We start from the raw sequence: 25156 nt of genomic DNA, 5'->3' as shown, positions 1-25156 counted from the left end.
CAACGCGCTACACACGCACTTCATAGCGCAGCCTCGTCACTCATTCTTGATAGTACATACTGCTCCTCTGGATCGGCTTACTTACAGAGACCGGGCACGCTTGGCGTGCGCTGCTCTTGTTGTCGACTTTGCCATAGGCTTCAGCTTGGTAGGCGCCTTCTTGCTCTTGCCACCTTTGGACTTGGTGGGCTTCTTTGTAGGCTTCTTGGTGGGCTTCTTGCCGGTTGAGCGAGTGCTCTTGGGATAATGCGCGCCGCCTGGTCTCTTGGCCTTGACGCAGTCGGAGACCTTGCCAGCAGGATGAGCAGCAGGCGTAGGCTTCTGGCCTTGCTGCCAAGTCGTCGTCTTGCCATTGTCGGTGTAGATGCCGGGCGGAAGCGTGCTAGTGGCCTTGCACTCATCGTAGCCTGGACCGTAATCGCCGGGAGAGTTCCACATGCTGCCCATCTCGTCATAGACATGCGGGCAAAGCTGAGCAGGTCGCGAGGGATCCTTCTTGTTGGGGAAGCAGGCTCTAATTGAGACTTGATCGTAGCTCATGAACTGATTCCATTCTGATCATTGATGAGTCAGGAGGAGGCTCGCTGTGCATATGTGGAAGCGTACCTGTAAATTGGACAGTCTTGTTCTCATGTTTGCCAAAGATGAGTCCTCCCACAGGATTGCCAAGCGAATCGGCACCGCTATCGGATCATCAGCTCTGAGCTTACATTGTAGCTCAGCACCCACTGTGGATCCTCTTCGCCGCCCTCGTCTTTGTCCTTGATATTGATCTTTGTGAAATCGCCAATGGCAGTGATCTGCACATAATCGGGCGTTCTGATAAAGTGAACACCCTTGAATGTGCCGGCGGGTATCAGACGAGCCCCGTGCCCAGCCTTGGTGCACCAGGCAACCTGATAACGCTCAGATTCGCCAACAGTCGCGACTGCATCCAGCGTATACGATCAGCTCGTGCTTGTGTCGTCGTAGAGTTAGCTGACCCTTTGGCGGCGCAAAGAGACAGAACTGTGAATGACACTCATATCAGCATGGTCCGTGCACCCGCTGCTAGGGACGTACGTCTTCAATCGAATTGATGACGAGGGTTTGACAGTACGAATGACGCGAATCCCGAGTGCCACAGTTGTTGTGCCCTGTAAGCGCAGGCAAGAGGTCAGCTGCTGCTCTGACCTGAGCTCGAGCCGTTTTGAGACTTGCCTGTCTGGTACTTTTCGCTGTGGTAGGGCTGCTTGTTATAGGAGATGCCGGTTGCGCCGGCTGAGATGCCCTGGAGTGCAGAGCTAGCAAGTGCCGCAAGGAGCGCGTACGATGATGTGGTCTTCATGCTGGTCTTGATGTGTTTGTCAAGCAGAGTGGATGTGAGTGTGATGCGAGGCTGACGTCAAGTCAAGCTTGGGCGTGCGTCGAGCAGCCTCCGAGTCGTGGTGAATGTGTATACGTGTCAATGAGTGTGCGGGTCTAGCCCTGTCTGTGAGCTATCCAGTAGCAGTGCGCTTATGATGCGAGTCGAGCGACGACGAAGGAAGCCAGCCCAAATACAAAGCAGTCCCATCAATTTGCCTGACCTTGGTTTGACGCGCCTGGGACGCGCGCGTGTCTAAATTGAGCCATCCACGACCCAAGGCAAGGGCAGCAGGGGACATTGATGCACTCGGGTACATGCGGCAACCAGCTTGAAGCGGGCCTCAAAGGCTCTAGAAGCTCACAGCCAGAACTCGGTCTTGCGAGGTCGCAACCTTGGCGCAGATAAGGGGGTGTGAGCGTTTCTGAGGACAGCGCCGACTCGCTGGTCGCAACACTTGTGCTCGTCGCGGGTCAGGACGTCGATTGATGCTGCTTTTGCCAGCAGATAGCTACACTGACCCCGCCGAAGTGGGATGCGCGACGTGTCGTATTTGACCAGCTCGACGCGCTCTGATCGGGGTGCTGTCTGTCCACGACTCGCAGGCACCTCGAGCGCAGGCGTTGCAGGCAGTGAGAAGCCGTAGGCCCCAGGTGAGGGACCGTCAGGCGAGAGCCTGTCGAGGCAGAATCCAAAGTAGGAGCTGGGTCTTTGTCAGGTCGAGCAGTGAGCTCGGCGTCATCTCGGCCAGACTGACGCTGCGGCAGATCATGAAAGCGCAGACAATGTGGTGCTGAGCGAGCTCTCGCTATGGCAGGTCTCGGCGTCGACAGTGGCTCGCTTGCCGCCGTTGTCGCTTCGACAGACCACACTAGTGGCTTGACGGATCGCACTCGTCCCCTAGTATTCAATTGTGCCATCGAGCCTGTATTGTCTGAGCTATTCATCGGCAGGATGCGAGCCATCAGCATGATGGGATGGAAATGAGTCGCATTACAACGCTTGCGCTTATGTAGAGCAGCTCTGACACGCTGCCTTTGTATAGCAATAGCATACAGCTACACATTGCGAAGGGTGCAGAACAATAGGCACAAAGCAAGGACGCTTTGGAGGCAAACCCATACAAAGACGTCATCACGTGAGAGCGCTTGATCGGGCAAGATCGGCTGGACTGAAGGGGCGCCAGCGCTGTCTCTCGCAAGTTCGCGAATCTTCGCGTGCCGTCGAGCGATTCGTCAGCGGCGAACATATAATTCAAGCAAGCATGGCTCTCATTGCTCAGCAACTTCACGAACAAACAGATGTTGGGCTACTACGCACCTCAGCAAGCTTACTATCAGCCGTCTTACTACGCCGGCCCGAGCTATAGCGACTATGAAGAGGAGCAGTACCGACGATACTTGCTCAGGCAGGAGCTCGAGCGACGTCAAGAGCAAGCGCAACGACGAGAAGCCTACCGGCAGCTTGTTGCACAACGTCAGCGACAAGATCAGTATGAGCGCGTACTCGCACAGCGACAACACGAAGAGCAGCTCTATGCTCAACAAGAGCGACAACGCAGACTGAAAGCAGCCCAGCGTCAAGCTCCTCCAAGGGGCCTGAGGCAGTCTGGCTGGTTCGCACCGCTCGTCTATCCTGGGCAGGTCTATGACATGCCATCTGATGACGACGAAGACGACTACACCTCCCCGGTCAACGTAGTCGATACGCCACGCGCAATGACGGTCGAGCCAGACATCGATCTCTCTGCTGCAAGCCTACATGCGGAGCCCGTACGACAGTCTAGCACGCCTCCGCCCACAGACGCAAAGGTGGAAGAAGCTGTCCGGACGCTGCAGAAGCACTTTAGAAAGCATGCAAGGACAAAGTACCACCTCGAGCAGCTCAACAGCCTGCGCGTGCAATTACAGGCCCTCACAAAGGCATTCATCGCACCGGAAAGGTACACATCTTTGTGCGCTTTGACGAGCAAAGCTGACGGATGTCATCGCAGGATCGATTTTGCTGCAGATGCCGAGGATGAATCCATGCCGAAGCTGCTCTACACATCAAACAACGCTTCCCTTCACGCTCACGAGGATGCACTCGTTCGACTGCTCACACAGCTCGACGGAGTCTCCTCGGACGGCTCAGACAGAGTCAAGCAAGAACGGAAGAAGCTAGTCAAAGACGTCGATCGCGAACTGGCACGATTGGACAGTCTGAAAGCCGAAGCATGGAAGAGACAGAATGTATAAAGTCAAATAGCGAATGCAGACTGATCCTTGTACACCGAATCGTGAGATGAGATCGTCTTGTTTGATCGCGCCTGCTCCGGCATTGCCATCGAGCGCTGTCGTGTGCTCGTAGGTCGAGGATTGATTTGCTGATATTGGTAAGGCATGGGCGGAACTGAGGGCGCGACGTATGACTTGCCGTCGTTGATTACATAAGGCAGCTGTGAAAACGTCTGGGGGCTCGTCTGCTTTGTGAGTCGTGTCCGTCGCCTGTACTCCTCTTGCTCGCGCCGCACTCTCGCATCTTTGTACGCGAAGCGCACAGTCGCAACACTGCGCTCGTTGTAAGCATAGAACTCCAACAGTAGCGACGCGCCGGGTGAACATACCTTGCGGCGGTCATGACGACCACGAGGAAGCCAGAAATGGCGAGCACGATGAGCAGAGGCTGGTGCGACAGACTCAAGTCGATGATGCCCAGCCTTTCGTCCAATTCGACGATCCCCTGTAGCTCCGCTTGAGGAATGTCGTCATTCTTCACGGTAGCCCTTCCGCTCGAGAGCACCACCTGTATGCCGTCAGCGTCTTGATACGAGGGCAAGGGCGAACTGACAACCAATGCGATCGACGCGGCTAATTCGCTGATACCGCTGAGGATGTACAGAGTTCCGAGGGCTTCACCGATTTTGAGTAAAGGCGCGAATTTCCTCCTCCGTATAGCGATAGCAGATACGATGGACAGCTAAAGACCTTGTCAGTGGCTGAACGCGCAAGTCAGTTCGACTCACGATCAAGATGAGCGCCGACACGATTGCCAGAGCCGCCGCAGATGCGCTGAGCGAAGTGGAGGCGGTCGTACCCTGAGGAAAGAGGATTGCGATGTCCTGGCCAGATCTTGCTAATCTGGATATGCCAACTGGTGCAAAGATGAGCGGAAAGACAGCGAGCACGCCTGTTGCGCAAAAGATGGTCGTCCTTCGCGGCACTGAAGGGCCGTTCCGTAGCTTGCGTGATCCCGAGCTCGAGAAGCGAGACTTTTCCATGATGCCCATGGCAAAGGTACGTTCCATCTGGCGAGGAGGAGCAGCGAGAGCATATTCAGGGATGCAAAGAGTCGATACAGGCACGTTGCTATAGCCCCCCGCGCAGCGTCCGTGCGAGATCTCAGGCGAACCTCGAACTGGGCACTCTGAGCGGACCGTCTGGTATGTCATCGGATGGCGTATCTGATCGCCTTGACCGCCTTGACCGCCTTGACCGCCTTGACCTCCTAGGGGGGACGGGCGTGATCGGTGTCTTGTTTGCATCGTGGAATGGCTGCTTGCTTGCCATGGGCGCCGCCCTCTCAAGCATTCCTGCGTTTTCATTAAAATGCCCGAGCTGTCTTCTGACTTTGAGTAATCGTCGAGATGCGAGATAGGTCAGAAGAATCGCGATGTTTGTCGTGACGAAGAAAGTCCAGCCAAGTATCATGGAGTAGACTACGAACTTCTGGTCTTTGTACTTGAGATGAACTGAGGATCGGTTGAGTATGCCTTTTCTCCGGCTGGGTAAGATACGTACTGCCTAGGAGAGGTGAAGCAGCAGGCACAATGCTTATGGGGATGATCTCCGACGATTCTACATTGCCACCTCGCGTATATGTCATCCAGGTCACGACGGCCGACATGACAAGAACGCCGACGTTGGCGATAGCGAGAGAGCCCCATTTGAGAAAGGCGCTCCGAGGCGTCTCCTTCTTTTGCATGAGAAACAGCGTGAGCACTGTCAAGACGCCCTGCTCGCACTCGTGAGGCTCCGCTCGAACGGAATTTGACGATTTAGCGTGCCATTATACCAGAGGCGATAGTGCACGTCGCGATCAGTGCAACGAGTGCGATGGTGATATCGAGAATGGAAGTGTGGACGCCCACTGACTCTCCCACGGCAACGTCATCGTCCCCGTCTAGCTTGGCCTTGAGTGCCGTGCCAATGAGGGCAATGTCAAGGATCGAGACGCCATTGAGCACGATGAGGCGGGGCCACCTGAGATATCTCTGCGCTTGTAAATGCTCCTGGTGTAAGACGTTGATCAGTCGCTGAACTTAGAACAAGTCGTACGAGACAAACGGGAGAGTACAAGGCTCCCTCGGGCGGACTGAGTCGTCTGGACATTCAGCCTCTAGACTGGCATTCGTCCGAGACTGAGACTACGCAGGTCACGCTGTGAGTCGTTGTAGCAAAGGCATGGGCGGGGTAATGGCGTGTCAGCCTGTTGTGTGAGATGCGAAATTCGGTTCGGCTCGAGGTCCAAGCGTTTTTGGCTCCGCAGACATCAATGTATCACCTGGCAGACGTCGTAGTGTTCATCTTGGCAGTCTCTTCTTGTGAGGCCATGGGCAGTTCCATTGCAATCATCGATCCCATGTGGAGTCCACGCACACACGGGATGGGGCAATGTTTTGCACAGACAGGGGAGGGAATTGAGCGGAGATAGTCATAGGGAGTCGAATAGGTACAAATGCGAGTGTGTGCGCGCATCGGGATGGGCCGTCAACGATCGTCGCGGTGTCTCAAAGGATTTGTCTTCGAATTCGTGCGCGTCATCGCGATCACATGCACCCGACGGCATGTCTAGCGACTCAACTGGCTGGACAACGTCTCGCAGTGCTAGGCGGAGGATTGACAGGTCTCTCGACGGCATTCTATCTATCGCGCCAACACCCGGACGCGCAGATTGTCTTGCTCGAGGGATCTCCTCGATACGGTGGATGGGTCCGCAGCGTCAGAGCGACACCTTCCCGCATACGACCGGCTTTGCTGGATGAGCACGCTAAACCTACCGGCGAGCATGAGGAGGTCATATTCGAAGCTGGCCCTAGGAGTGTTCGACCGAGAGGACTGGAGGGATGGCTCACCCTCGATCTCGTGAGACAGCTTGGCTTGACGAAAGAGCTCCTCGTGGTCGACAAGAACCATGTGTCTGCCTTCAACAGGTTCATCTACTACCCTGACAAGCTCGTTAAGCTTCCGTCGGGCATCACATCACTCCTCAGAGCAACCCTGAGCTCAGATTCAGTCTTGCGATCATTGTTGCCTGCCCTGCTTGGAGAGCCTTTCCGGAGGCGGAAGCCCGAACAGGCCTTGCAGACAGACGAGAGCGTCCACTCGTTCTTCTCGCGACGTTTCGGCGACGCATTTGCGACTAATCTCGTCAGCGGTATGGTTCACGGTATCTACGCAGGCGACACGAGGACTCTGTCTGTAGGCGCGACCTTTGGCAGCATCGCAAAGCTAGAGCAACAGTATGGCTCTTTGATAGTCGCTCTGCTGAGGGGCGGAGTAAAGTCAGATCCAGAGCAAACGCGGCTTGTCAAAGAGCTCCAGGATCTCATGCCCATCGACGAACGTACAAATCTCAGGTCTGCCAGTGTATGGAGCCTGCGAGGCGGCCTCGAGACCCTGACTTTGGGTCTGGAGATGGCCTTGCGCCGAGCAGACAACGTCACGCTGAGCCGCGACGACCCTATCCAATCGATCGCCCACGATCCCTCCGGGTTCACTGTCTCCACCACCTCGACTAAGCACGTCACCGATCGGATCGTCTCGACCCTTTCTGGCCCGTCCCTGTCATCGCTGCTCTCGGCCGACATGCCCGAACTGACCGCCAACGGCTCTGTCAATGTCGGCGTCGTCAATCTGGCTTTCGCCAATAAGCCCGGCAAGCGATTGCTGCCCGTTCGAGGCTTTGGCTACTTGTTGCCTCGATCAGTGCCAGAGCATCAGAATCCTTACAAAGCTCTAGGTGCCGTGTTTGATTCTGACATGATGCCCGAGATGCACCCGCCCGAAACAGAAGCCTCGCCTGGCTACACCAAGCTCTCTGTGCTGCTCGGTGGCGCTCACTGGACCGGTAGATCGATCGAAAGTCTGCCTACTGACGATGAGCTGGAGATTCAAGCCCTTGCGACCGTTCAGAGTCACCTGGGCATCAGCGATCTGCCGACTCATTCTCGCGTACACATGCAGCGAGACTGCATTCCTCAGTACCTCGTCGGCCATCCTGATCGCATGCGAACGCTACACGAGAGAATTGCGCAGACTTACCGGGGCAGGCTCAGCGTGGCGGGAGCAAGTTACACGGGCGTAGGTCTGAACAATTGCGTCAAGGCTGCTTGGTCTGTCTCACGTGCGATGGCGACCGAGCAAGTGACAGGACTAGAGAGCTTCCTTGCGAGCTAGTGCGATGTACTGAGATGCAATGCTGCGTCATATCAATAGCTTCCTTTTGAAGTAGCTTCGAAGGTAGACGATCTGCCATACTCCGAGAGAGACGAGTGTCGCTACTGTGAGCAAAGAGAAGAACTTGACTCTTTCGTTCGTTGATTCTGATGGAAGGACGGATACGGTCAGCTACAAACTTGACGGAGGCGGACCCCACCAACCGTTTGTATCTCGCATCTTTCGCTCTCTTTGCTTGAGATAGTTGAGTTCGTCGACAATCTCCTTGACGACTCCTTCGAGCTTGCGCATCTCTACCTCGAGACCCGAGAGCGACTCTGTGTGCGCCATGTCAGCTTCATCACGAGCGAGCTGGTTCGCTCACCTTGTTTGGCAATAGCATTATAGTCGACCGCGTCTGCGCCAATGTCGACATCCAGATCAATCGCTCTCGAGAACTTGTGGGCCTGATGCTCGGGTATATCTACGTCGGCATCACTCAGTCCATCCCACATGGATCAGTCTGAGCAACAGACGTACTCGCGTCGAGCGTGTTCTTGAAGCAGACGCCAAGTTCGGCATCAGCATGAGTCGTGATGGCCATGCGCGTCTCGGACTGGATGTTCTTCTTGGTCTGGTAGATATTCTTGTGAGAGCTTCCATCGAGCACTTCCATGTCTATCTTCTGATTCAGGCCTGGCTCGACGTTGGCGGTGATGACGACGAGGGTGTCGACCATGGCGGTATTCCATATGCACTTTGGCTGAGGATGATGGGCCGCATGCAGATCGAATTTGACTGCTATCGCTTGGCTCGCGGCCAGCAGCACGAGCGGTAGCGATAGGCTCGCCCGCATCGCAGCGTTGCCTCGTCGAAGCTCCCGCTCAGGCCACGCTCGAGGTCGCGTACGAGCACGTACCTTGACTGGATGACGTGGCAAAAGAGAGCAGAGCCTAATGACGTGTCAGATCCTTTTAAGCGCACCATCCGACGCACACGGAGGAGTCGGCAACGTCGTCATGACCGCAGCGGAGCAGCCCACAGCGGAGTGTGTGGCCTCTGCGTCATCAAGTCGACCGTCTACGCCCTTGCCAGCGTTCTTCAGGTCGACAACGAGCAAGAGTGACCTGTCGCCCCCCATCGTCCACCATCCTCACTTGGCCTCTTCGCCATCTCACACACTGCGATCGCCCAGCAGCAGTAGCTCCTCAGATCGTGTTCTGGGCTCTTATTTCACCAGCGGGTGGTCAGACGATGTTCAAGCTCGCCCAGAGACCTCTAGACAGCGTCAACTGAGCGCAAAGAGCCAATTGCTTGCCGATCGAGGTTTGACCCCCATAGACGATGGCCTGGCACAGATGTCAGGAATAGACAGTGGGCTTCTACCAGATCCCATGCGATCGGACGACGAGGACGATAGATCATCCGGGCGTAGCAGTTTCACAGACTCGCCAGGCAGCAGGCCACCAAGGAGGCGTTCTCAGAGCACCATGACAGACGCTACCATACTGTCCTCGACCTGGAGCAGTCCAATGTCTCGCAAATCGACCAACGGCGCCCTCGGATCAGAGCATGACGGGCAAATTGATGATTTTGCGGCGCCTCTGCTGACAAGAGACGCCTCGGTCGACCCTATGCCGCCTAGTGGTCCACTCACAGAAGCGGAGAAGCGAGCAAAGGAACTGGAACGGCAAGAGCCGCTCTTGCAGGAGCTTGATAATCGTTTCGTTCTGTTTCCTATCAAGTATGATGAGGTAGGCTGCTTGCTGTGCTCCCCCGGAAGCAGTCATTAATGCTGCTTTGTAGATCTGGCGGTTCTACAAACGGGCAGTGGCATCCTTTTGGACGGCGGAAGAGATTGATCTTACTGGCGATAGAGCCGATTTCGAAAGTCTGACGCCTGGCGAACGTCACTTCATCCTGCACGTCCTCGCATTCTTTGCCGCAAGCGACGGTATTGTCAATGAAAATCTCGTCGAGCGCTTCTCGTCGGAAGTAAAGGTTACGGAGGCAAAGTGCTTCTATGGCTTTCAGATCATGATGTGCGTTGCGGCAAGCTCAGCCCGATGCTGGAACGCTTAGAGTTTTCTTGCTTTGCACAGGGAGAACATTCATTCGGAAGTCTACTCGCTGCTTATCGAGTTCTACGTGCGAGACAAGCGCGAGCGACAGGCACTGTTCGACGCGATGGACACTGTGCCTTGCATCAGACGCAAAGCACACTGGGCACTCAGGTGGATATCAGACGACCGAACGACTTTTGCAGAGCGACTCGTCGCTTTTGCGGCTGTCGAGGGCATTTTTTTCTCCGGCTCATTCGCTGCCATCTTCTGGCTAAAGAAACGCGGTCTCATGCCTGGCTTGACCTTTTCGAACGAGCTCATCTCACGTGACGAGGGTCTGCACACCGAGTTCGCGTGCTTGCTCTTCAGGCACCTCCACCATCGCCCTTCCGACGCGAGAGTACAAGAGATCATCACAAGCGCAGTGACGATCGAGAAGGACTTCCTCACAGAGGCCTTGCCTGTCAAACTGATAGGCATGAACTCGGATACCATGTCGCAGTATATCGAATATGTCGCCGATCGATTGCTCACGACGTTAGGCGTGGAGAAGGTCTACGGGAGCGAGAACCCCCTCTCTTTTATGGAGAATATATCACTAGAAGGCAAGACCAACTTTTTCGAGAAGCGCGTGTCAGACTATGCTCGTGCGAGAATGTCGGGCTGGACGCAAGAAGCGAGCGGTGCAGGTCATGCAGACGACACTCAAGGCGGTCATGGCAATTCCGAGGACGTCTTTCGTCTGGATGCAGATTTTTAGGTGGTGTGTCACTGTCACTGTTGTAGCACTTTTGCATCCCACTCCTCTTTGTAAGGCTATACAGAATCGTACAGCATGCTGGTCGGTCGGCTAGTCCTGCAAAGACGAGTCAGACTCGAACAAGAAAGAGCTAGAAACCGACGCACCCATAACTTGATGTTGCCATCCCAACTTCCTGTCACTACTTTTGACTAGTCTTGGTCGTTAGCGATGCACTCAAGATGACGACCTTGGGACGTACAGTCTCGTGCGGCAACCAGGCGTGGGAGATGACGACGTGGTTGTGAGCCTTTATCCGCTGTGGCATCTTCTTGCAGGTCTTCCAGTCCCAGAAATGCAAGTTGCCGGAGCCATCACCGGAGCTGAGCCATTTGCCATCCGGACTGAACGCGATCTCGCAAGCATATCCGCCAGTGATGTGACCTGCGAATCGCTTCTTCCTGTTCTGTTTGAATTCTGTCGTCCAGACGAGGATCTGATTGTCGAGCGATTGCATGGCCATGTATTTTTCTGCTCTCTGCTTCAGCTATGGTGGAGGACACAGTCCGATGTGAGCTTACTGTCGGGATGGAGAGTGACGGCTGGCATGCTGTGCATGCTCGGTTCGGCGATGTACTTGATGACGACGGGGATATCGTAGTCCCATGCGCGGATCGTCTTGTCGTCTGAGGTCGTCACGAAGCGCCTGTTCTCATCGACCCAGGTGATGGTGCTAAGTCCGCGTAAGCCGCTGGCAGCCTCAAACAGGCAAGAGGTGCTTACTTGACGGGTCCGAGATGTTGATCGTACTCCTGAGTGATCTTTTCGCTGGTGAGATCATATTGAATGATCTTCTTGTCGGACATGCCGGCCAGAAAGACATTCTGTTGCGCTGGATCAGGGTTGAATTTGACGACATAGGGTATCTTTGTGTTTGTGAATGCTTGTAGACATTGTCCTACACACAATTGCTCAGCTCTTCTCTGCGTCACTCGAGCAAGAGGTATGCACCTGTTTCTGTATCCCATAGCTTTATTTGCCGGTCATAGCCTGCGGAGAGGAATCTTGTGCCATCGTTGTTGAATGCGACATCGCGGACAGCTTTGCCATGACCCATAAATGTCCGCAGGCATTTGCCTTCGTGGTAGACGTCCCACAGCTGTGTAGTCTGTGTGGTCAACGACATACAATCGCTCATGCAGGAGCCTTGCCTTGACACGCGAGTCCATAGAGCCACTGAGGATGAGGTGACCGGTCTTTGGGAAGAGTCGAATGCAGGAGACGCCCTTAGTATGGCCTGACCAAGTGTGTATGCAAGACTTTGGAATGTAGCACTGCTGCGTTCCAGGCTCGGAAGGTTCGAGATCGGTGTCGATGTCTCTCGGAGTGGCCATGTATGTCCTTCCCTGATAGTCTCGCATCGCTGCGCCATGGAAGACAGATTTCTCCTCCCCGAAGCCGACCTCGCGCGCGGACCTTTCGAGGATGGCTCGCTTGTCTCCTCTTCTGGCGCTGGACTCGTACTCCTCTTCGTCTGGTCCGGCAGGTATGTCTAGTCGTTCTTCTCTGTAGGCTGCCCAGGGTCCGACATACTCCACTCTGTCCTCTTCGGCGATCTCCTCGCCCTCTGGATCAAACTCGCCCAAGACGCCCTTGTTCTTTCGCTTTTTCTTCATCTCCTGCCTCATCGCGGCAGAAGGTCTAAAGGTATCAAAGGAGACGTCCTTGACGTTCTGTGCAGCGATGAGATCGCCGACGAAAGGCTGCTGGGCAGAGTTGAGTTCGGAGGGATTGCGCGCATAGCCGAGTGACTGATAAGCGCGCTCTTGGACTTTGAAGTCGAGGTCTGACATGGCCTGTTGTTCCACATGACCTGCAAGGCAATGCATCAAGCTGTGCGCGGGCATGCGTGTGGAAGTTGGGGCGTGCCTGTGAGCATGTTCATACGGTCGAATGACTTTTCGCCTCCGATGGGCAGTGGACCGGCGACGGGTGCGAGCATGTCTTGGTAGGTCAGGTTGATGTTCATCTGGTTGTCCGTCGGTCTTGTGACGAGTGAGGTCGAGCCAGCTGTCATGATGTCCTGCGGCTCGCCATCATGAGCACCACCGCCGTGCGCCAAGCACATTGTCAGTGCGACGTACTTGATCGAGCACATCTGGCGCAGCGCTGATCTTGCTAGAGCCTAGTCTGCGTACGCTAGCGGTAGGCTGTGGCCGTCGAGGGGCGTCTGTGCCTGTGAAAGCGAGAGGATTGGCATCCTCCTCCTCGTCACTGTCATCACCGGCTGCTGGCTGGATTGTTGAGGCTGCTACTGGCCGGTCCTGCGGTCGAGAGGCCGTCTTGGCACTCGCTTCCTCGTCAGAGTCAGCATACTCGACTAAGCCTGCCATGGAGCCAGCTGTCGACTGCTCCTCGTCGTCGTCCTCGTCGTCGTCGGTAAGGAACAGTCAATTTATTTCTTGCTGGCCTCTCTCGACCGCTCGAGTGAGTCGACGAATCCCCTGATGAGCCTCAACGGCGGCACCAAGCGGAAGCAGTCCAAGGGCAACAAGGAAGGCCAGGCCAAGCTCGTCACAGATGCTCGCTTTGCCTCCCTCCACACTGATCCTCGGTTCGTCAAGCCAAAAAGAGCATCCAATAAAATCGTGCTCGACGACCGCTTCAAGTCTCTCTTTGAGCCTGATCCGACGACCGGCAAGGCCAGCAAGAGTGCGCCATCTCCTTCGTCACGCATGAGACAGCACAGGCTGACGAACAGACACAGAACGCGCAGTAGACCGGTTCGGCCGACCGTTGAACAAAGACCACTCTCAGGATGAACTGCGCAAGTTCTACAGGCTAGATGATGACGAGGAAGCGGAGGAGCGGGAAAGAAAAGATCCAGAAGCACAAGGCGTCTCTACTCAGAACAAAGGCAAAGGCAAAGCGCAAGAGAGTGCGCAAGAGTTTGTAGACTATGCGCGCGGTCAGGCACTGCTCGAGTCATCATCAGAAGAAGAAGACGAAGAAGAGGAGGAGGAGGAGCAAGCTGAGAGCTCTGAAGATGATGGCGAGATCATCCTAGGACCCTCTACCTCGCGCTCGAAGCCCAAAAGAGCGCGCTCTGCCTCACCGTCGGGATCAGAAATCTCGATCGACCTCAACGAAGATGATATTCAAGTCGTCAGACATTCCTTGCAGGACGAACCTCGTGCCGAGTTGATCGAGGACGATGCTCCGCTCGAGGAAGGGATAGAGTCTCGCCGGATAGCCGTCGTCAATCTCGATTGGGACAACATCCGCGCTGCAGATCTCTTCAAAGTCTTCTCCTCCGTCCTCGCACCCGATCGCGGAACACTGCAACAATCAGAGGCTGATGCAGCGCGCACGAGTACTTCCGGTCTGCCTTCCGCCGTCATGAAGAGAGTGCGAGGCAGAGTGATATCAGTCTCGATCTATCCTAGCGAATTTGGCAGGGAGAGGATGGCACGTGAGGAGCGCGAAGGGCCGCCCAAGGATATCTTCCTCCCTGCCGAGCAATCCGACGATAGTGATGTCGATCCTGACGATATCGATGAGAAGACTGTGCTGCAGCAGGAAGAAGGCGAGGAGTTTGACGAAGTCGCTCTGCGGAAATATCAACTAGAACGATTGCGATACTACTATGCTGTCATCGAGTTCGATAGCGTCCAAGCTGCTAAGCATGCTTATCGTGAGATAGACGGCACAGAGTTCGGCCGTACCGCCAACTTTTTCGACCTTCGATACATACCTGACGAGATGGATTTCACCGCTGATCCGATCAAGGAGAAAGCTACCTCTGTTGCTGCCGATTACAACACGCGCGACTTTGTCACTGACGCGCTGAGGCATTCCAAAGTCAAGCTGACTTGGGACGCCGACGATGTAGAGAGAGCTCGCTTCACCCGACTAGACACGACCAAGCTCACCAAAGACGATCTCGAAAAGCTCGATTTCCAGCCTTTCCTCGCCTCTGATTCTTCCGACTACGAGAGCGAAGAGGAGGAAGCAGTCCAGAGCGAAGAAGATGCTCCGCCTCGTTCGACAATGTCCAGAGCCGAATCACGTCTCGCCAAACGAGAGCAACTCCGGCGTGCATTCGGCTTAGACGAAGGCGAGGCGGCTGAGGACGACTTCTTCGAAAAGAAGGACAATAAGCAGGATCTTGAGATCACCTTTGCGCCTGCGCTATCTGGTCGTGCTGCCAAAACCGATCTCGCCCCCGCAGAGCCAGAGACCAGTCTTGACGCTTACCGACGCAAGACGAAGCAGCAGAAAGAGACCAAGAAGCAGGCCAAGGCGGCAGCCGACGAGGCGATGCCTGATGAAAAGCCAGTGGTGAAGAGCAAACAAGCCAGAAGAGCAGCAAAGGAGGCGGCGCAAGCAAAGGAGCAACGCCAAGCAGCAGAGCTTGCACTGCTCGTCGCTTCCGACTCTGAAGAAGATAGCGAAAAGCTTCCTGGCAAGCACTTTGATATGCGTGCTATCATCAAAGCCGAGAAGGAGAAGGGCAAGAAGAAGCGGAGTAGAAAGCATGGCAAAGTCAAAAGCGACGCAGAAGTGCAGGATTCTTTCGAGATTGACGTTGCGGATAATCGCTTCGCAAGTCTGCATGATCATCACGAGTTTGCAATCGACCCTTCGAACCCACAGTGAGCCGGACACAACAAGAGTTGCCATTTACTGATTTGTGTTGCAGCTACATCAAGACGAAGAATATGGAGCGATTACTCTCGGAGGGTCGCAACAAGCGCCAGAAGCTTGCGCCGCAAGTCGATGCGACCAGTTCAACCGCTTCAATGCCGAGCAAACCAACCGACGATCTGGCAAAGCTCATCTCGGCGGTCAAGCGCAAGAGTGAGTCGCAGAGCAAGCCGAAGCGTGCTTGATCCTCATGTGCCATTTTGTACGCGCTCTGCTGCAAGCCGCTCGTACGCCAGCCGGTGATAGAGATTGAGCCCTTGCAAAAACTTTGCGCCCGTCTGTCTGCCTCGTGTTAGCGCTGTGAGGCTAGATTGTGATAAGACTCGCCGTGTACTGGCCGATGGCATCCAGGAGAGCCACGGCATACTGTCGGACGGTGCGCTGAGGGTGGAAGAGACCGAGTGCGACAGGCCCTAGACCTCCAAGGTGGACTGGCAAGAGGACAAGCAGCTCTATGACTTGATCGTATGATTTGACACTTTGCGATAGCGTTGCAAATATATCTTCTATCTCGCTCAAGCTGACTTGTCGTCCGTACCGCAACCGAGCGATCTGATGTGCGGGATCGAGTCCGCGCAGGGCTCTCGTCTGCGCCTTTTGCAGAAAGTCTTCTCTGACGAGACCGCACGCGTATGTCGACAACCACGCTTGAATGCGAGGCGCATGTACGATCTTCTCTTTGAGCCATGTCAAGTCGTCGACAGGCAAGACGCCCGAGCCTAAGCGATTGCGAGTGTACGCATAGCACGGAAAGCTGAGTGTCGTCTTGCCCGAAGCTTCTTCTTCCTGCCGCGCCGCAAGCCTGACGAACCGATGGAGAAATTCTGCGAAGCGGGCTCTGATAGCCATCTCCCCGTGATGCCCTTGCAAGCTCGCAGACACCTGATCGGTCAATCAGTGGTGCAGGTCGCAGAGTTGCGAGGGCTGACCTCTTCCATCAGGAGCAGATCAGGATGATCAAGACGCGGGTCCAAGTCACGTTTGTCCACTTCTTTCGTCGCCACGTTCGCGTGCGCAGAAGACGTACTGGCGCTGAGAGCGTTGGTGGCACTAGCAGGAGGATAGCCGATGTTCTTCGAGACCGTGATTTTGCCGGTCTCGATATCGCAGAGGATGTCCCACCAATCTGCATGGATCTCAAAGACTGAATTCGTTACGCCGGCGATGTAGCCAGGCACGGTCTCGAGCACGCTCTGGATACCCAGGTTGGCAAAGGGGAATGCCCTTCGCACGAAGCCTTGTAGGATTGCACCACCGCCGCTACCGAGAGCACAGGCGGCGAGCACGAGGTTGGCTACTTGCGAGGCAGACTGAGTCTTGCCTAGGATCACGATACGTTTCTCAGTGATGAGCGCATTGAGCAATATGATGATCGGCGGAGTACTGGCGCCGGAGGTGTGCAGATGAGGGTGCAGTTGTCCAATGTGAGGCGTTGCGGCAGACTGGGGAAACGTCTTGATGAGGTCTATCATTGAATAGTCGCCCACTTCTTCGGGGAAAGTAGCCAGCGGGATGCGAACGGGCAGATCGAATTCGGCATATCGTACCGAAGTCTCATAGAAATGCGTATCCCTCGATCTTCTCGAAGATTTGTAGGCAGGCGTGCTATGCCGTTGCGCATGCGAGGCTGAACGTGCCGCAAAATCTGCTGGCGTAATGGTCGGTCGACGCTCGCTCCACAGGTTTCCAGGAGTCAAGTTGTTCATCGTGGGCGTCTTTGGGAAGTCATCTTCGTCGTGAGGGCCTGACTGCAGCTCCATGTCGGGGCGTGAAGGTGTCGCGACGAGCGTGTCAGCTGGAAACCTGTCTTCGAAGAGATCTGCACGATCCGACACGCGCAGGACTAGTCTCTCGGAAGGGCTCAGAACAGGACATTGCGAGAGGTCCATCTCGTTGAGCGCTTCGTAGAGACGTTCTACACATGTCGATGTCGAGTCTTTGAAGTAGTCTTCGAGCGCTAAGAGCAATATTGGCTGCGTGGACAGTCAGCGTACGGGCGTGCATACCTTCTGTGAGGTACCTTGTAGATCTGTATAAAAGGATGATAGGTGCAGATGGCTACCGCCTTTGTGATGCCGCCTCTGGGCAGAGTTCAGTTCGCGGTGTCTGGCAAGGCGCGGGCAATGTTACCTCCTGACGGTATCGTCCTTCTTGACCTTGACCAGACTGATGACGTAGAGGACCTTGTCGCTCTTGACAGCTTCGTTCGCCTGAGCTGCGCCGTTGGCTCGTGATGTCGTGAACCCATTGGATTCCGGTACAGGCGAACGAACGGAAAGGGCAGGATTCTGGTTGAGGTAGAAGATGGTCCAGTCTTCTGTTCTGTTGTGGACACCTTCGGGGAGCATCAATTCGGCCAGTAAGCTGCATGGCCAGCCTTGCTTCAGCTGGGCGTCACAAGCTGGGCAGCGCGTAGGTTTACGATGCATCCGTGCCTGTCTCGCAGGGTATCTGATGCCTCAGCGTGGCCCCTTCGTCGATGTCGAACTCTGCAGCCAGCACATAGGCTACATGGGCCATCCTGGCCTGTGGGAGCCGCTTGACAGGCCCGACAAGTCGACGACAGCGACAGCTTCACTCGACAGTCGACGCGACGGCGCAGACAACCGGCACGGAGGGGCGGGCACACACTCGCTATGACGACGATCGCAAGGACGACAGCGGGTCAGATCAGGCTCATCAGCTATGCCCTTTCCATCTTCTCGTACGGCATCATCGCCAACATCCTCTTCACACTTTCGCTCCTCGTTCTACCGTTCTCCGACAAACTTGCCTATGAATGCAATTCGAGCGTGGCGTGTGTCGTTCGGTGCTCCCCACCGGGCATCAGAGAGCTTATAGATGAGTGATGTAGCGGAACGCTATGGCGCTACATGCAGGTCAGCCCTCGACTCGACTGGATAGCACGTGTCTGACAGGGAACATAGTGGCTCTTTGAGTCACGCGCTCAGGCCGAGATCACATTCAGTGGTGACACATTGCCCTCGAAGGAATCGGCTCTGGTCATATGTCAGCCATGTCTACCGTGCAGAGATCGACTAGCTGATGCTGAGATCGCTGGAAGCCAATCACCTCGCCTATTCGGACTACTATCTCATCGTCCGTCGCGTGGATTCGCATGGCCCCCCACTGATGTGCATGACAGCATGCACTCGCGCTTCGCAAAGGGATGCTGCGCTATTGTCGATACTTTGCAAAGGACTCGCTCAAGTGGACACTGCCTATCTTCGGCCTGAGTCTCAAAGTAGGCTTGCCTTGTCTGCTTCGGCGCAAGCTGATGGTCTGCACAGCTTGTCGGAATGGTCATGGTCAAGAGAAACTGGACGAGCGATGCGGCAAATACACGGAAAGCGTTTGCGCAGCTGAAACGAGGCAGAAATAAGCCCGTCTGGCTCGTCACTTACCTCGAGGGGACGCGCATCACGCCTAAAAAGCTTGCCGAGGTCGATCCTTTGCTGGTCCTCGCATGCCACTTTTCGCTGATGAGATCGAGAGCCATCAGAGCCAACGGTTCTGCAAGTCGGCAGACAAGCCCACGTTTGACAATGTGCTCTACCCACGCATGAACGGCTTCGTGGCTGCAATAAGCGAACTACGCGACTCGCAAGTCGAGCATGTCTACGGTAAGCCTCGCGATACTGCTAGATAGCCGAGCTTGATTGTCACACAGATTTCACGCTGGCATACGCCGGTGCAAAGGGCGAGCCGCAGAAGCCAGCGAGTCTGGCGACCGTCTTTCAAAGCTCGCAGCTCAGTCCGCCTTACAAGTTCCACGTGCATGTCAGGAGGGAAGCCGTGCCTCGACAAAAGTTGCCACGCGCTGATGCTGATATCATGCAGATTTGCGATACGAGACCTGCCGCAAACAGATACCGCGCTGCGGTCGTGGGTAGAGAGAGTATGGCAGGAGAAGGACGAGCTCTTAGAGAGCATGAAAGGTTCGTGGACAGATTCACCTCGCATAAGAGATACGCTGCACGCATCGCACTACTACGATCGACATGTCAAACGATCTTGATACAACACGACACAAAATGAGTGGTTCACTGTAGCTGTCGTCAATATGAGCAAACACGAAGGGACCCGAATCAAACCTTGAACATGCGCAGATAAGCGAGCAAGAGCGCTCCGGAACCTGTCGCGATACCGACGAGGTACTGGAGGATGTTGAACTTGACGGACTCCATCTGCGTCTTGAGTGCAGAGATCTCAGACTCGATACGGGTGTCCACTTCGCGGATCTTGAGCTCGCGTATGCTCAACTCGTCTCTTATCCTGCCCTTTTCGAGGTTAAGGTCGAGTCTGACACCAGCCTGCGTGCGTGTGATCTCTTCGCGCAGCCTCTGCTTGAGTCGCTCGACGTCGGCCAATAGGCGTTCGTTCTCTGTCTTGAGCAGCGAGAAATCTTGCTTTTCCACGAGTTGTATCTCACTTCGCAGCTTTGCAAAGTCGACTTTCTGAGTATATTGATGCTGTACATGCATGATTCAGCTTTTTGACGAGCATGAGCCTGACGGAGCAGCGCCTACCTTCTCTTGCTCGCTACGCGTGACGAGGTTCTGGACCATACTCCTTATGCTCTCTTCGACCACCTCTTCCATCGCTTCCATCACTCCCACAGCCTGCCCGTGCTCTATGCCTGCATACAGGGATCGTGTATCAGTCTCTGGCGGGACGATGACGCTTCGCTAGGCTGGCCTTTGCTTTCGAGACGATCAACAAAGTAGTGTGTGTCAAAGTGGAACTGGCTGCTCGTCGGACTCGCAAAGAACTGTCGTCGAGTCGCCCTTGGCGTGACTGCTCGCCGGGGAAGCATGGCAAGCGATCTCGAGGCCATCGCTGTCGTGAGAAGTTGATCGTTGATCGTTGATGACGCGGTGACAAGCCAACGCCAACAGCCGGACGCGTCTTAGCGCTCAAGGGCTCAACTTGCTCGAGCGCTAGTCAGGTCCGCAGCCTCGGGCTGAATGCCGAGCAACGACCAGTGATGAATACACAACGTGTCCTGTAACAGGCAGGGAACACACAACAAGCGCCTCTCCTCGATGATCTGTAGCTACGCTTTGAATTATCTAAATGATATTCGTCCTTTGTCTGAGATTGGCTGTTCGAACGATCAGCTTGACATGAGGGGCATCACGAATTACGCACACCGTGAAGCCTAGGCTTGTCCTTGATGGTCCCACAGATGAATGTGGGTGGCGATCGCTTTCTAGGGTATCCATGAAAGTACTGACGAGACTGCCTCGAGACCGACGATAGATACCGCCAATCGGGGCTGATCGTATGCAAAGTCTTCGATCTCATAATCGCCTAGCCTTATCCGTGCTTTGATGGCGACATCGACGCGTAGCGTACCTCGACTGGCCAGATAGGCTTTCACGACATCATCGAGCGGCATCTCGAGCTTGACTGTCACCAGAGGGCTATTCTGATGTCCTGCCGTCTTGTTCGGGTACTTGTGATTGCTGTAAGAGACAGGCGGCACTTCGAAATCCTCAAAGTCTTGCGAGAATACTCCGAACGCTTTGCCCTTGTATGTTGCCTGACATCGAATGTGATCAATCTTGATCGCGAGATCGAAAGGATTCTCCAGTTGGAATCGCGCCCGAACTTTAGACATTGCGGCCTGAACACCCAGTCTGATCTCGATCGAGGTGATGAGCGTCTTATGAGCAATCGGCTTGAGCCTAGCGCGCATATCAAGCTCCGTAAGTGCAGCTCGAAGAATCTCGTTCGTGCTTGATCGCTCGTCACCAGTGATCAACACATTTGATTCCACACCCGACAGATAACCCGAGAGGAGCAGTCCGGCATGTTGCTGATCTTCGCGCGATGGACTGTAACGAAATTCGATGGACAATCTGGTTGCGCCAGGCTTGATCTCCATCGCACCGAGAACATATGCGCGACCTATAAAAGTTTTCTGGTCGCCGTACGCGACGCTGAGTGAGACACCATCGTCGGGCGTATCCTGGCTGTGCTTCGCGCGCTCCATAGCCTCTGCGTGTGACGCAACATAGATGTCAAGGTCCGACGGGTTATTCAGGTAGCATTGGATTGAAAGCACCAGTCCGCTGCGCTGTCCGTCGATAATATGTACTTCTGTCAGCTGCATGGTCATGTGCGAGAGCTTCTGTAGAGCGGCGATGCTAGTGTCAACTGGCACAGATGGACAGCGGAGATCGAAGCTGCCCGCTGTTGTGTCGACCGTTGCAAAGAGATTCGACATGTCGAGCTGAAGCGTGACAGACGACTCGCGAGCCAGCGCACCAGCGACACTCTGCAGCCCCTCGTGATTGCTGTCAGAAAGATGTGCCGACTTGATGTCAAATGTAATCGATGAGGACGCCTGCTCGACAGCGCATTGCAAGTGCAGTTGACCAAGCCGCTTCCCACCGAAAGTCACACCAATATCGCCGGTGAGCTGTTTGACCTTGAAATCGAAGCCAACCGGCGACTTGATCGCACAGACGACGTTGGGACACGAAACAACTGGCGTCATCATCCGCTCTTGGGTTTCGAAGCGGAAGGAGACAGTCGATAGCGTGACCGAACCTATGAGCTCTACGGCGGCTGTTGATGGCAGAGTCACTGGTACAGGTATAGGCACAGTCTTCAAACCCTCGACGAGCCAGCCGAGCGTCATGCCGTTCTCTAATCGTGCAGATTGCATGTAGGCGTGGCAGATGATCGTCTGCCCGCTGACCACCTGTGACGACAGATTCTCAAAAGCGCGTCTTGATTCGTTAGTGTGGCCTGTCGACAGAGATCCATGGATTGCCATCGATGTCGTCTGGCGAGCAGCAAGCGATAGCGAGGGTATCTTGATGGTGCCCACTGTGACACCCTCTGCACACAGGCTGGCATCGATGTCGACCAGATTCATCGAAAGCGCGGAAGGATTCGACAGCTCTGCGTCTGCCTTGAGAGTCAGACCGGAGGTGCGAGTGCCCGCTTGCGGAAGGTCAAAGGCTTTCAGCTCCAGGCCGGAAAAGCCGTCTAGGCCTCTGATCGAGACAGGCTTCACAACCTTTTGCGCAATAGCGGTAATGCCAGCGACGTCAACGCGTAGAACATCGAAATGTAGCCCGAGCGAGACTTCCTTGTCTTTACCGATTGATTCTACGACGGCCGCCATTCGACCGACATCGCTGATGTCAAGCTTGCCTTTGAGTGTGTAAGAGTCTGACGATATGTCCGTCAATGTTATCCCCTCCATTGGCTCGAATTTGGCTGCTGGAAAGTCTTGACTGCAGATATCGATGCCGTTTGGAAAGGTGATGCGCGTGATGGACGGGCTTAAGTCAGGCAGTCCCGAGATCTTGAGATCCAGCTCGGCGTGTAGACTACCGCTTTCTTCGCGGAGAGAGAGATGTGTCACTTCAAGCGCCATATCTCTTATGACTGGCTGCACAGCTTTTTCCGCGACCCTGTGCAAGTATGTGTGAGCGGCATAGTCGGGGCCCAATGAAGACGTACTGCGCGAGAAGCTGGGATATGAGCGATTCGCTAACTTTCACTGGCAATTGGTCTTGCGCCAGCTGCGTAGCGAGGGTATAATCGCCAATGGCGAGATCGACATCGGCCTTGAATGATGCTTGCAGATTGGCCAGTACGTGGGACGCTACAGCTGCGAGATCATCTTCATCCCGAGCGCTCTCAGCGTGATCACTGGCCCCAGGCGATGCCCGTGATGGGTCAACGAGCATTAAAAGGCGCTCGAAGCGAGCTAGCGAGACGCTCTGTGCCGCGGCAGCGGCAGTCAAGAGATCAACCAGGTCAGCAGGATTGCTCAAAAGGGCTATGCTCTGAGGCGCAGTGACTGTTGTTGCGTTTGCGGACAAGCGAATCGCGTCGGCCTCCGTCAAGTGCAGGTCGAGCTTGCCAAGCTCGATTCCATATGCAAGAGCGCTGCCTTTCAGTGAACGTACCGTGATAGGTGTGGAGAACGGGTTCGCCAGTACAAGCTCTATGGACGCATCTGAGGCAGAGTGAGCTTGCATCTCAGATTTACCGGGTATGACATCGCCTTTAGCGACGATGGGTTCGCTGAGCTGAGGGGCAGCGGCAAGAACGACAAATTCGCCAAGGGCCCGCCTCAACCACGCTGGGTGCAAGTCTCCGCCGAATCGGATATAGAGCAGGGGCTCCTGACCCGATAGGAAAGAAGAGACGAAGTCGCTGCCTGCCTGGCCTGCTTTGCCAAGTTCGAGCTCGAGCCGTGCTTTGAAGGTGTTGCTGCCAGCAGTCAAATGAAACGACGAACCGAATGTGAGCGAGCCAATATCCACAAGACCTTCGCTCGGACGAGCGATAGCAACCGTAAGCTTGACATTGCCGAGGTCTAGATCTAAAACCGTCTTCGGTACTGCAAGGTCTATGCTCGCCGTACAAACAAGGCAGTCCTGCCGACCATGAAGAATATCAAGACGACCGGCAGATATTGCTCTGCGCTTGCGATCTTGTGTCGACCAGCGCTCGAGATCCCTGGCACGGCATAGCTGAGCTGAGAGCCGGTCGAGGCCAGCGAAGACGACGGGCTTGCGCAGCTTTATCTTCGCAAATGACAGTCCTAAGGACTTTACGCGCAAGCGGCCTTCTAGATCTACTCTGATATCATCTTTCGCGTCTATGACTGCTCGCGTGAACGCATCGACAGCCTTGTTGTCTTGTACTAGCGCAAGCTTCACTGGCCCGAGCTCGAATTGCGAGCGACCGAGCTTCTTTCTGATTTTGATTTTGCCGGGGACGACCTTTGCCTGAGCAATAAGGTTGGTTTTCCAGAGCAAACGAAGAGCCGGCTTATCACCGGATCGTTCTGGAAAGGTGACGATGGCAGGCAGAGGGCCAGTCCGTCGCAAGGAGCCAGATGCCACGACAGAGAAACCATCCTCTTCGACTTGGCTGACCTGCAGATTCGTCACCTCGAGAATGGCTGTATCGATGATGCCATTGATGAAGCTGCGCACGATAGCTGCCATTGCATCCGTCTGGGCATTGGATGGCGATCTTGTGTTACGCAAGAGTCGACAGTCGGCCTACCCCGCGTCTAATCTCGAAAAGGCAACTTCTGTCGTGAAGATCGACAGACGAGCACAATCGACATGGCGAAGATGACAAAGAGACGTGACAGTGATGCGGATGCAGAGCCAGCGATCAAGCCCAGTGCGAGCAAGCGAGCACGGAAGACTGTAGATGCATCCGAGTTCAAGTCAGCAGTCGTCGGTGACGACTTACGATTACCGCTGACAGATGCCGAAATCTTCTATCTGCCTGACTTCGTGAGCGTCCAGAAAGCTGAGCAATGGCTCAGACAAATTGCCAAGATCGACGGATGGTATCGGCCGACGTTGAAGATGTATGGGCGAGAGATCACGCAGTCTCGCGAGATAGCAGCCTACGCCACAGATCGATCACTATCAGTGAAGTACTCTGGTACGACTGTACAGATGCGCTACGACTATCCGCCAGTCTTGCGTGAGATCCAGAGATGTGTAGAAGCCCAGCTCGAGACGACATTCAATCATGTCATGCTCAATAAGTACGATTCAGGCAATGTATATATCGGCAAGCACGCCGATAATCTTGAGAACCGGGTGATCGCCAGTGTGTCGCTGGGCGCTGAGCGCACCTTCATCTTATCGCACAAGAAGCCTCCAACAGATTCTCCCGCCAAGGCGACGGGCGATCCGTTCAGCAGGGCGAAGCGCGCGAACCATGACGTTGCGGACCCTTATCATCGATCGTTGAAGCTAGCGAGCGGCTCTCTGCTTGTCATGCAGGGAGAAACGCAGCAGCATTGGAAACACGAGATACCCAAAGAGCCACGAGTGAAGCATCAGCGGATATCTTTGACGTTCCGCCAGCTGGTGTTTTGACACGC

The 25156-nt window shown here is 55.0% G+C and overlaps 13 protein-coding genes across 13 annotated transcripts; 6 read left to right on the top strand and 7 right to left on the bottom strand.

Annotated features, from left to right (window-relative positions):
- Positions 1-81: 81 nt before the first annotated feature.
- L969DRAFT_94089 (uncharacterized protein) lies at positions 82-2316 on the bottom strand (the record flags this gene model as incomplete). Its single annotated transcript, XM_014713365.1, has 10 exons — positions 82-554; positions 607-683; positions 730-928; positions 984-1008; positions 1063-1136; positions 1201-1328; positions 1384-1478; positions 1580-1583; positions 1710-2054; positions 2099-2316. The coding sequence occupies 10 exons, from the start codon at positions 2314-2316 to the stop codon at positions 82-84; spliced, it is 1638 nt and encodes a 545-aa protein (XP_014568851.1).
- Positions 2317-2646: 330 nt separating this feature from the next.
- Positions 2647-3582, top strand: L969DRAFT_94088 (uncharacterized protein; the record flags this gene model as incomplete). The annotated part of the gene is made up of 2 exons (XM_014713364.1): positions 2647-3287; positions 3339-3582. The coding sequence occupies 2 exons, from the start codon at positions 2647-2649 to the stop codon at positions 3580-3582; spliced, it is 885 nt and encodes a 294-aa protein (XP_014568850.1).
- Positions 3583-3584: 2 nt separating this feature from the next.
- On the bottom strand, positions 3585-6041 carry L969DRAFT_94087 (uncharacterized protein; the record flags this gene model as incomplete). The annotated part of the gene is made up of 8 exons (XM_014713363.1): positions 3585-3894; positions 3951-4129; positions 4175-4303; positions 4350-4692; positions 5051-5075; positions 5125-5338; positions 5391-5639; positions 5985-6041. The coding sequence occupies 8 exons, from the start codon at positions 6039-6041 to the stop codon at positions 3585-3587; spliced, it is 1506 nt and encodes a 501-aa protein (XP_014568849.1).
- Positions 6042-6156: 115 nt separating this feature from the next.
- L969DRAFT_48038 (uncharacterized protein) lies at positions 6157-7782 on the top strand (the record flags this gene model as incomplete). Its single annotated transcript, XM_014713362.1, has 1 exon — positions 6157-7782. The coding sequence occupies one exon, from the start codon at positions 6157-6159 to the stop codon at positions 7780-7782; it is 1626 nt and encodes a 541-aa protein (XP_014568848.1).
- A 27-nt stretch (positions 7783-7809) lies between these two features.
- L969DRAFT_94085 (uncharacterized protein) lies at positions 7810-8617 on the bottom strand (the record flags this gene model as incomplete). Its single annotated transcript, XM_014713361.1, has 4 exons — positions 7810-7928; positions 7986-8099; positions 8147-8245; positions 8302-8617. 4 exons carry the CDS (start codon positions 8615-8617, stop codon positions 7810-7812), a joined length of 648 nt encoding a protein of 215 aa, XP_014568847.1.
- A 163-nt stretch (positions 8618-8780) lies between these two features.
- L969DRAFT_16935 (uncharacterized protein) lies at positions 8781-10584 on the top strand (the record flags this gene model as incomplete). The annotated part of the gene is made up of 3 exons (XM_014712890.1): positions 8781-9515; positions 9568-9803; positions 9864-10584. 3 exons carry the CDS (start codon positions 8781-8783, stop codon positions 10582-10584), a joined length of 1692 nt encoding a protein of 563 aa, XP_014568376.1.
- A 45-nt stretch (positions 10585-10629) lies between these two features.
- On the bottom strand, positions 10630-13302 carry L969DRAFT_413647 (uncharacterized protein). Its single transcript, XM_014713360.1, has 9 exons — positions 12708-13302; positions 12493-12646; positions 11775-12436; positions 11575-11722; positions 11347-11521; positions 11145-11296; positions 10826-11094; positions 10731-10775; positions 10630-10680 (listed from the first exon to the last, which is right to left on the bottom strand). Exons 1-9 carry the CDS (start codon positions 12954-12956, stop codon positions 10675-10677), a joined length of 1860 nt encoding a protein of 619 aa, XP_014568846.1. The 5' UTR covers positions 12957-13302; the 3' UTR covers positions 10630-10674.
- L969DRAFT_47566 (uncharacterized protein) lies at positions 13071-15455 on the top strand (the record flags this gene model as incomplete). Its single annotated transcript, XM_014713359.1, has 3 exons — positions 13071-13275; positions 13331-15218; positions 15266-15455. The coding sequence occupies 3 exons, from the start codon at positions 13071-13073 to the stop codon at positions 15453-15455; spliced, it is 2283 nt and encodes a 760-aa protein (XP_014568845.1).
- L969DRAFT_86901 (uncharacterized protein) lies at positions 15263-18268 on the bottom strand. Its single transcript, XM_014713358.1, has 7 exons — positions 18187-18268; positions 17693-18131; positions 17401-17634; positions 17291-17351; positions 16200-17243; positions 15598-16152; positions 15263-15548 (listed from the first exon to the last, which is right to left on the bottom strand). Exons 2-7 carry the CDS (start codon positions 17788-17790, stop codon positions 15459-15461), a joined length of 2082 nt encoding a protein of 693 aa, XP_014568844.1. The 5' UTR covers positions 17791-18131; positions 18187-18268; the 3' UTR covers positions 15263-15458.
- On the top strand, positions 17907-19308 carry L969DRAFT_47621 (uncharacterized protein; the record flags this gene model as incomplete). Its single annotated transcript, XM_014713357.1, has 8 exons — positions 17907-18067; positions 18125-18149; positions 18198-18279; positions 18335-18369; positions 18416-18514; positions 18561-18713; positions 18773-18893; positions 18941-19308. The coding sequence occupies 8 exons, from the start codon at positions 17907-17909 to the stop codon at positions 19306-19308; spliced, it is 1044 nt and encodes a 347-aa protein (XP_014568843.1).
- A 50-nt stretch (positions 19309-19358) lies between these two features.
- Positions 19359-19880, bottom strand: L969DRAFT_16930 (uncharacterized protein; the record flags this gene model as incomplete). Its single annotated transcript, XM_014712889.1, has 2 exons — positions 19359-19742; positions 19800-19880. 2 exons carry the CDS (start codon positions 19878-19880, stop codon positions 19359-19361), a joined length of 465 nt encoding a protein of 154 aa, XP_014568375.1.
- Positions 19881-20482: 602 nt separating this feature from the next.
- Positions 20483-24254, bottom strand: L969DRAFT_16929 (uncharacterized protein; the record flags this gene model as incomplete). The annotated part of the gene is made up of 2 exons (XM_014712888.1): positions 20483-22703; positions 22753-24254. 2 exons carry the CDS (start codon positions 24252-24254, stop codon positions 20483-20485), a joined length of 3723 nt encoding a protein of 1240 aa, XP_014568374.1.
- A 123-nt stretch (positions 24255-24377) lies between these two features.
- On the top strand, positions 24378-25151 carry L969DRAFT_94078 (uncharacterized protein; the record flags this gene model as incomplete). Its single annotated transcript, XM_014713356.1, has 1 exon — positions 24378-25151. The coding sequence occupies one exon, from the start codon at positions 24378-24380 to the stop codon at positions 25149-25151; it is 774 nt and encodes a 257-aa protein (XP_014568842.1).
- Positions 25152-25156: the final 5 nt, after the last annotated feature.

The sequence above is a fragment of the Mixia osmundae genome (genome assembly GCF_000708205.1).
Source record: "Mixia osmundae IAM 14324 unplaced genomic scaffold scaffold_4, whole genome shotgun sequence".
NCBI lineage: Eukaryota > Fungi > Basidiomycota > Mixiomycetes > Mixiales > Mixiaceae > Mixia > Mixia osmundae.
This window is presented reverse-complemented; position numbering and strand designations above follow the sequence as displayed.

Coding starts and splice junctions, on each gene's coding strand:
- L969DRAFT_413647 (XM_014713360.1), bottom strand. CDS start 12,956: ATGGCAGGCTTAGTCGAGTATGCTGACTCTGACGAGGAAGCGAGTGCC. Junction 11,723..11,774: donor CTATGGACTCGCGTGTCAAG/GCAAGGCTCCTG, acceptor CAGACTACACAG/CTGTGGGACGTCTACCACGA. Junction 11,297..11,346: donor CAACATCTCGGACCCGTCAA/GTAAGCACCTCT, acceptor ACGCGGACTTAG/CACCATCACCTGGGTCGATG.
- L969DRAFT_86901 (XM_014713358.1), bottom strand. CDS start 17,790: ATGGCCCATGTAGCCTATGTGCTGGCTGCAGAGTTCGACATCGACGAA. Junction 17,635..17,692: donor GAGACAGGCACGGATGCATC/GTAAACCTACGC, acceptor CTGGCCATGCAG/CTTACTGGCCGAATTGATGC. Junction 17,244..17,290: donor CTTTTATACAGATCTACAAG/GTACCTCACAGA, acceptor CTGTCCACGCAG/CCAATATTGCTCTTAGCGCT.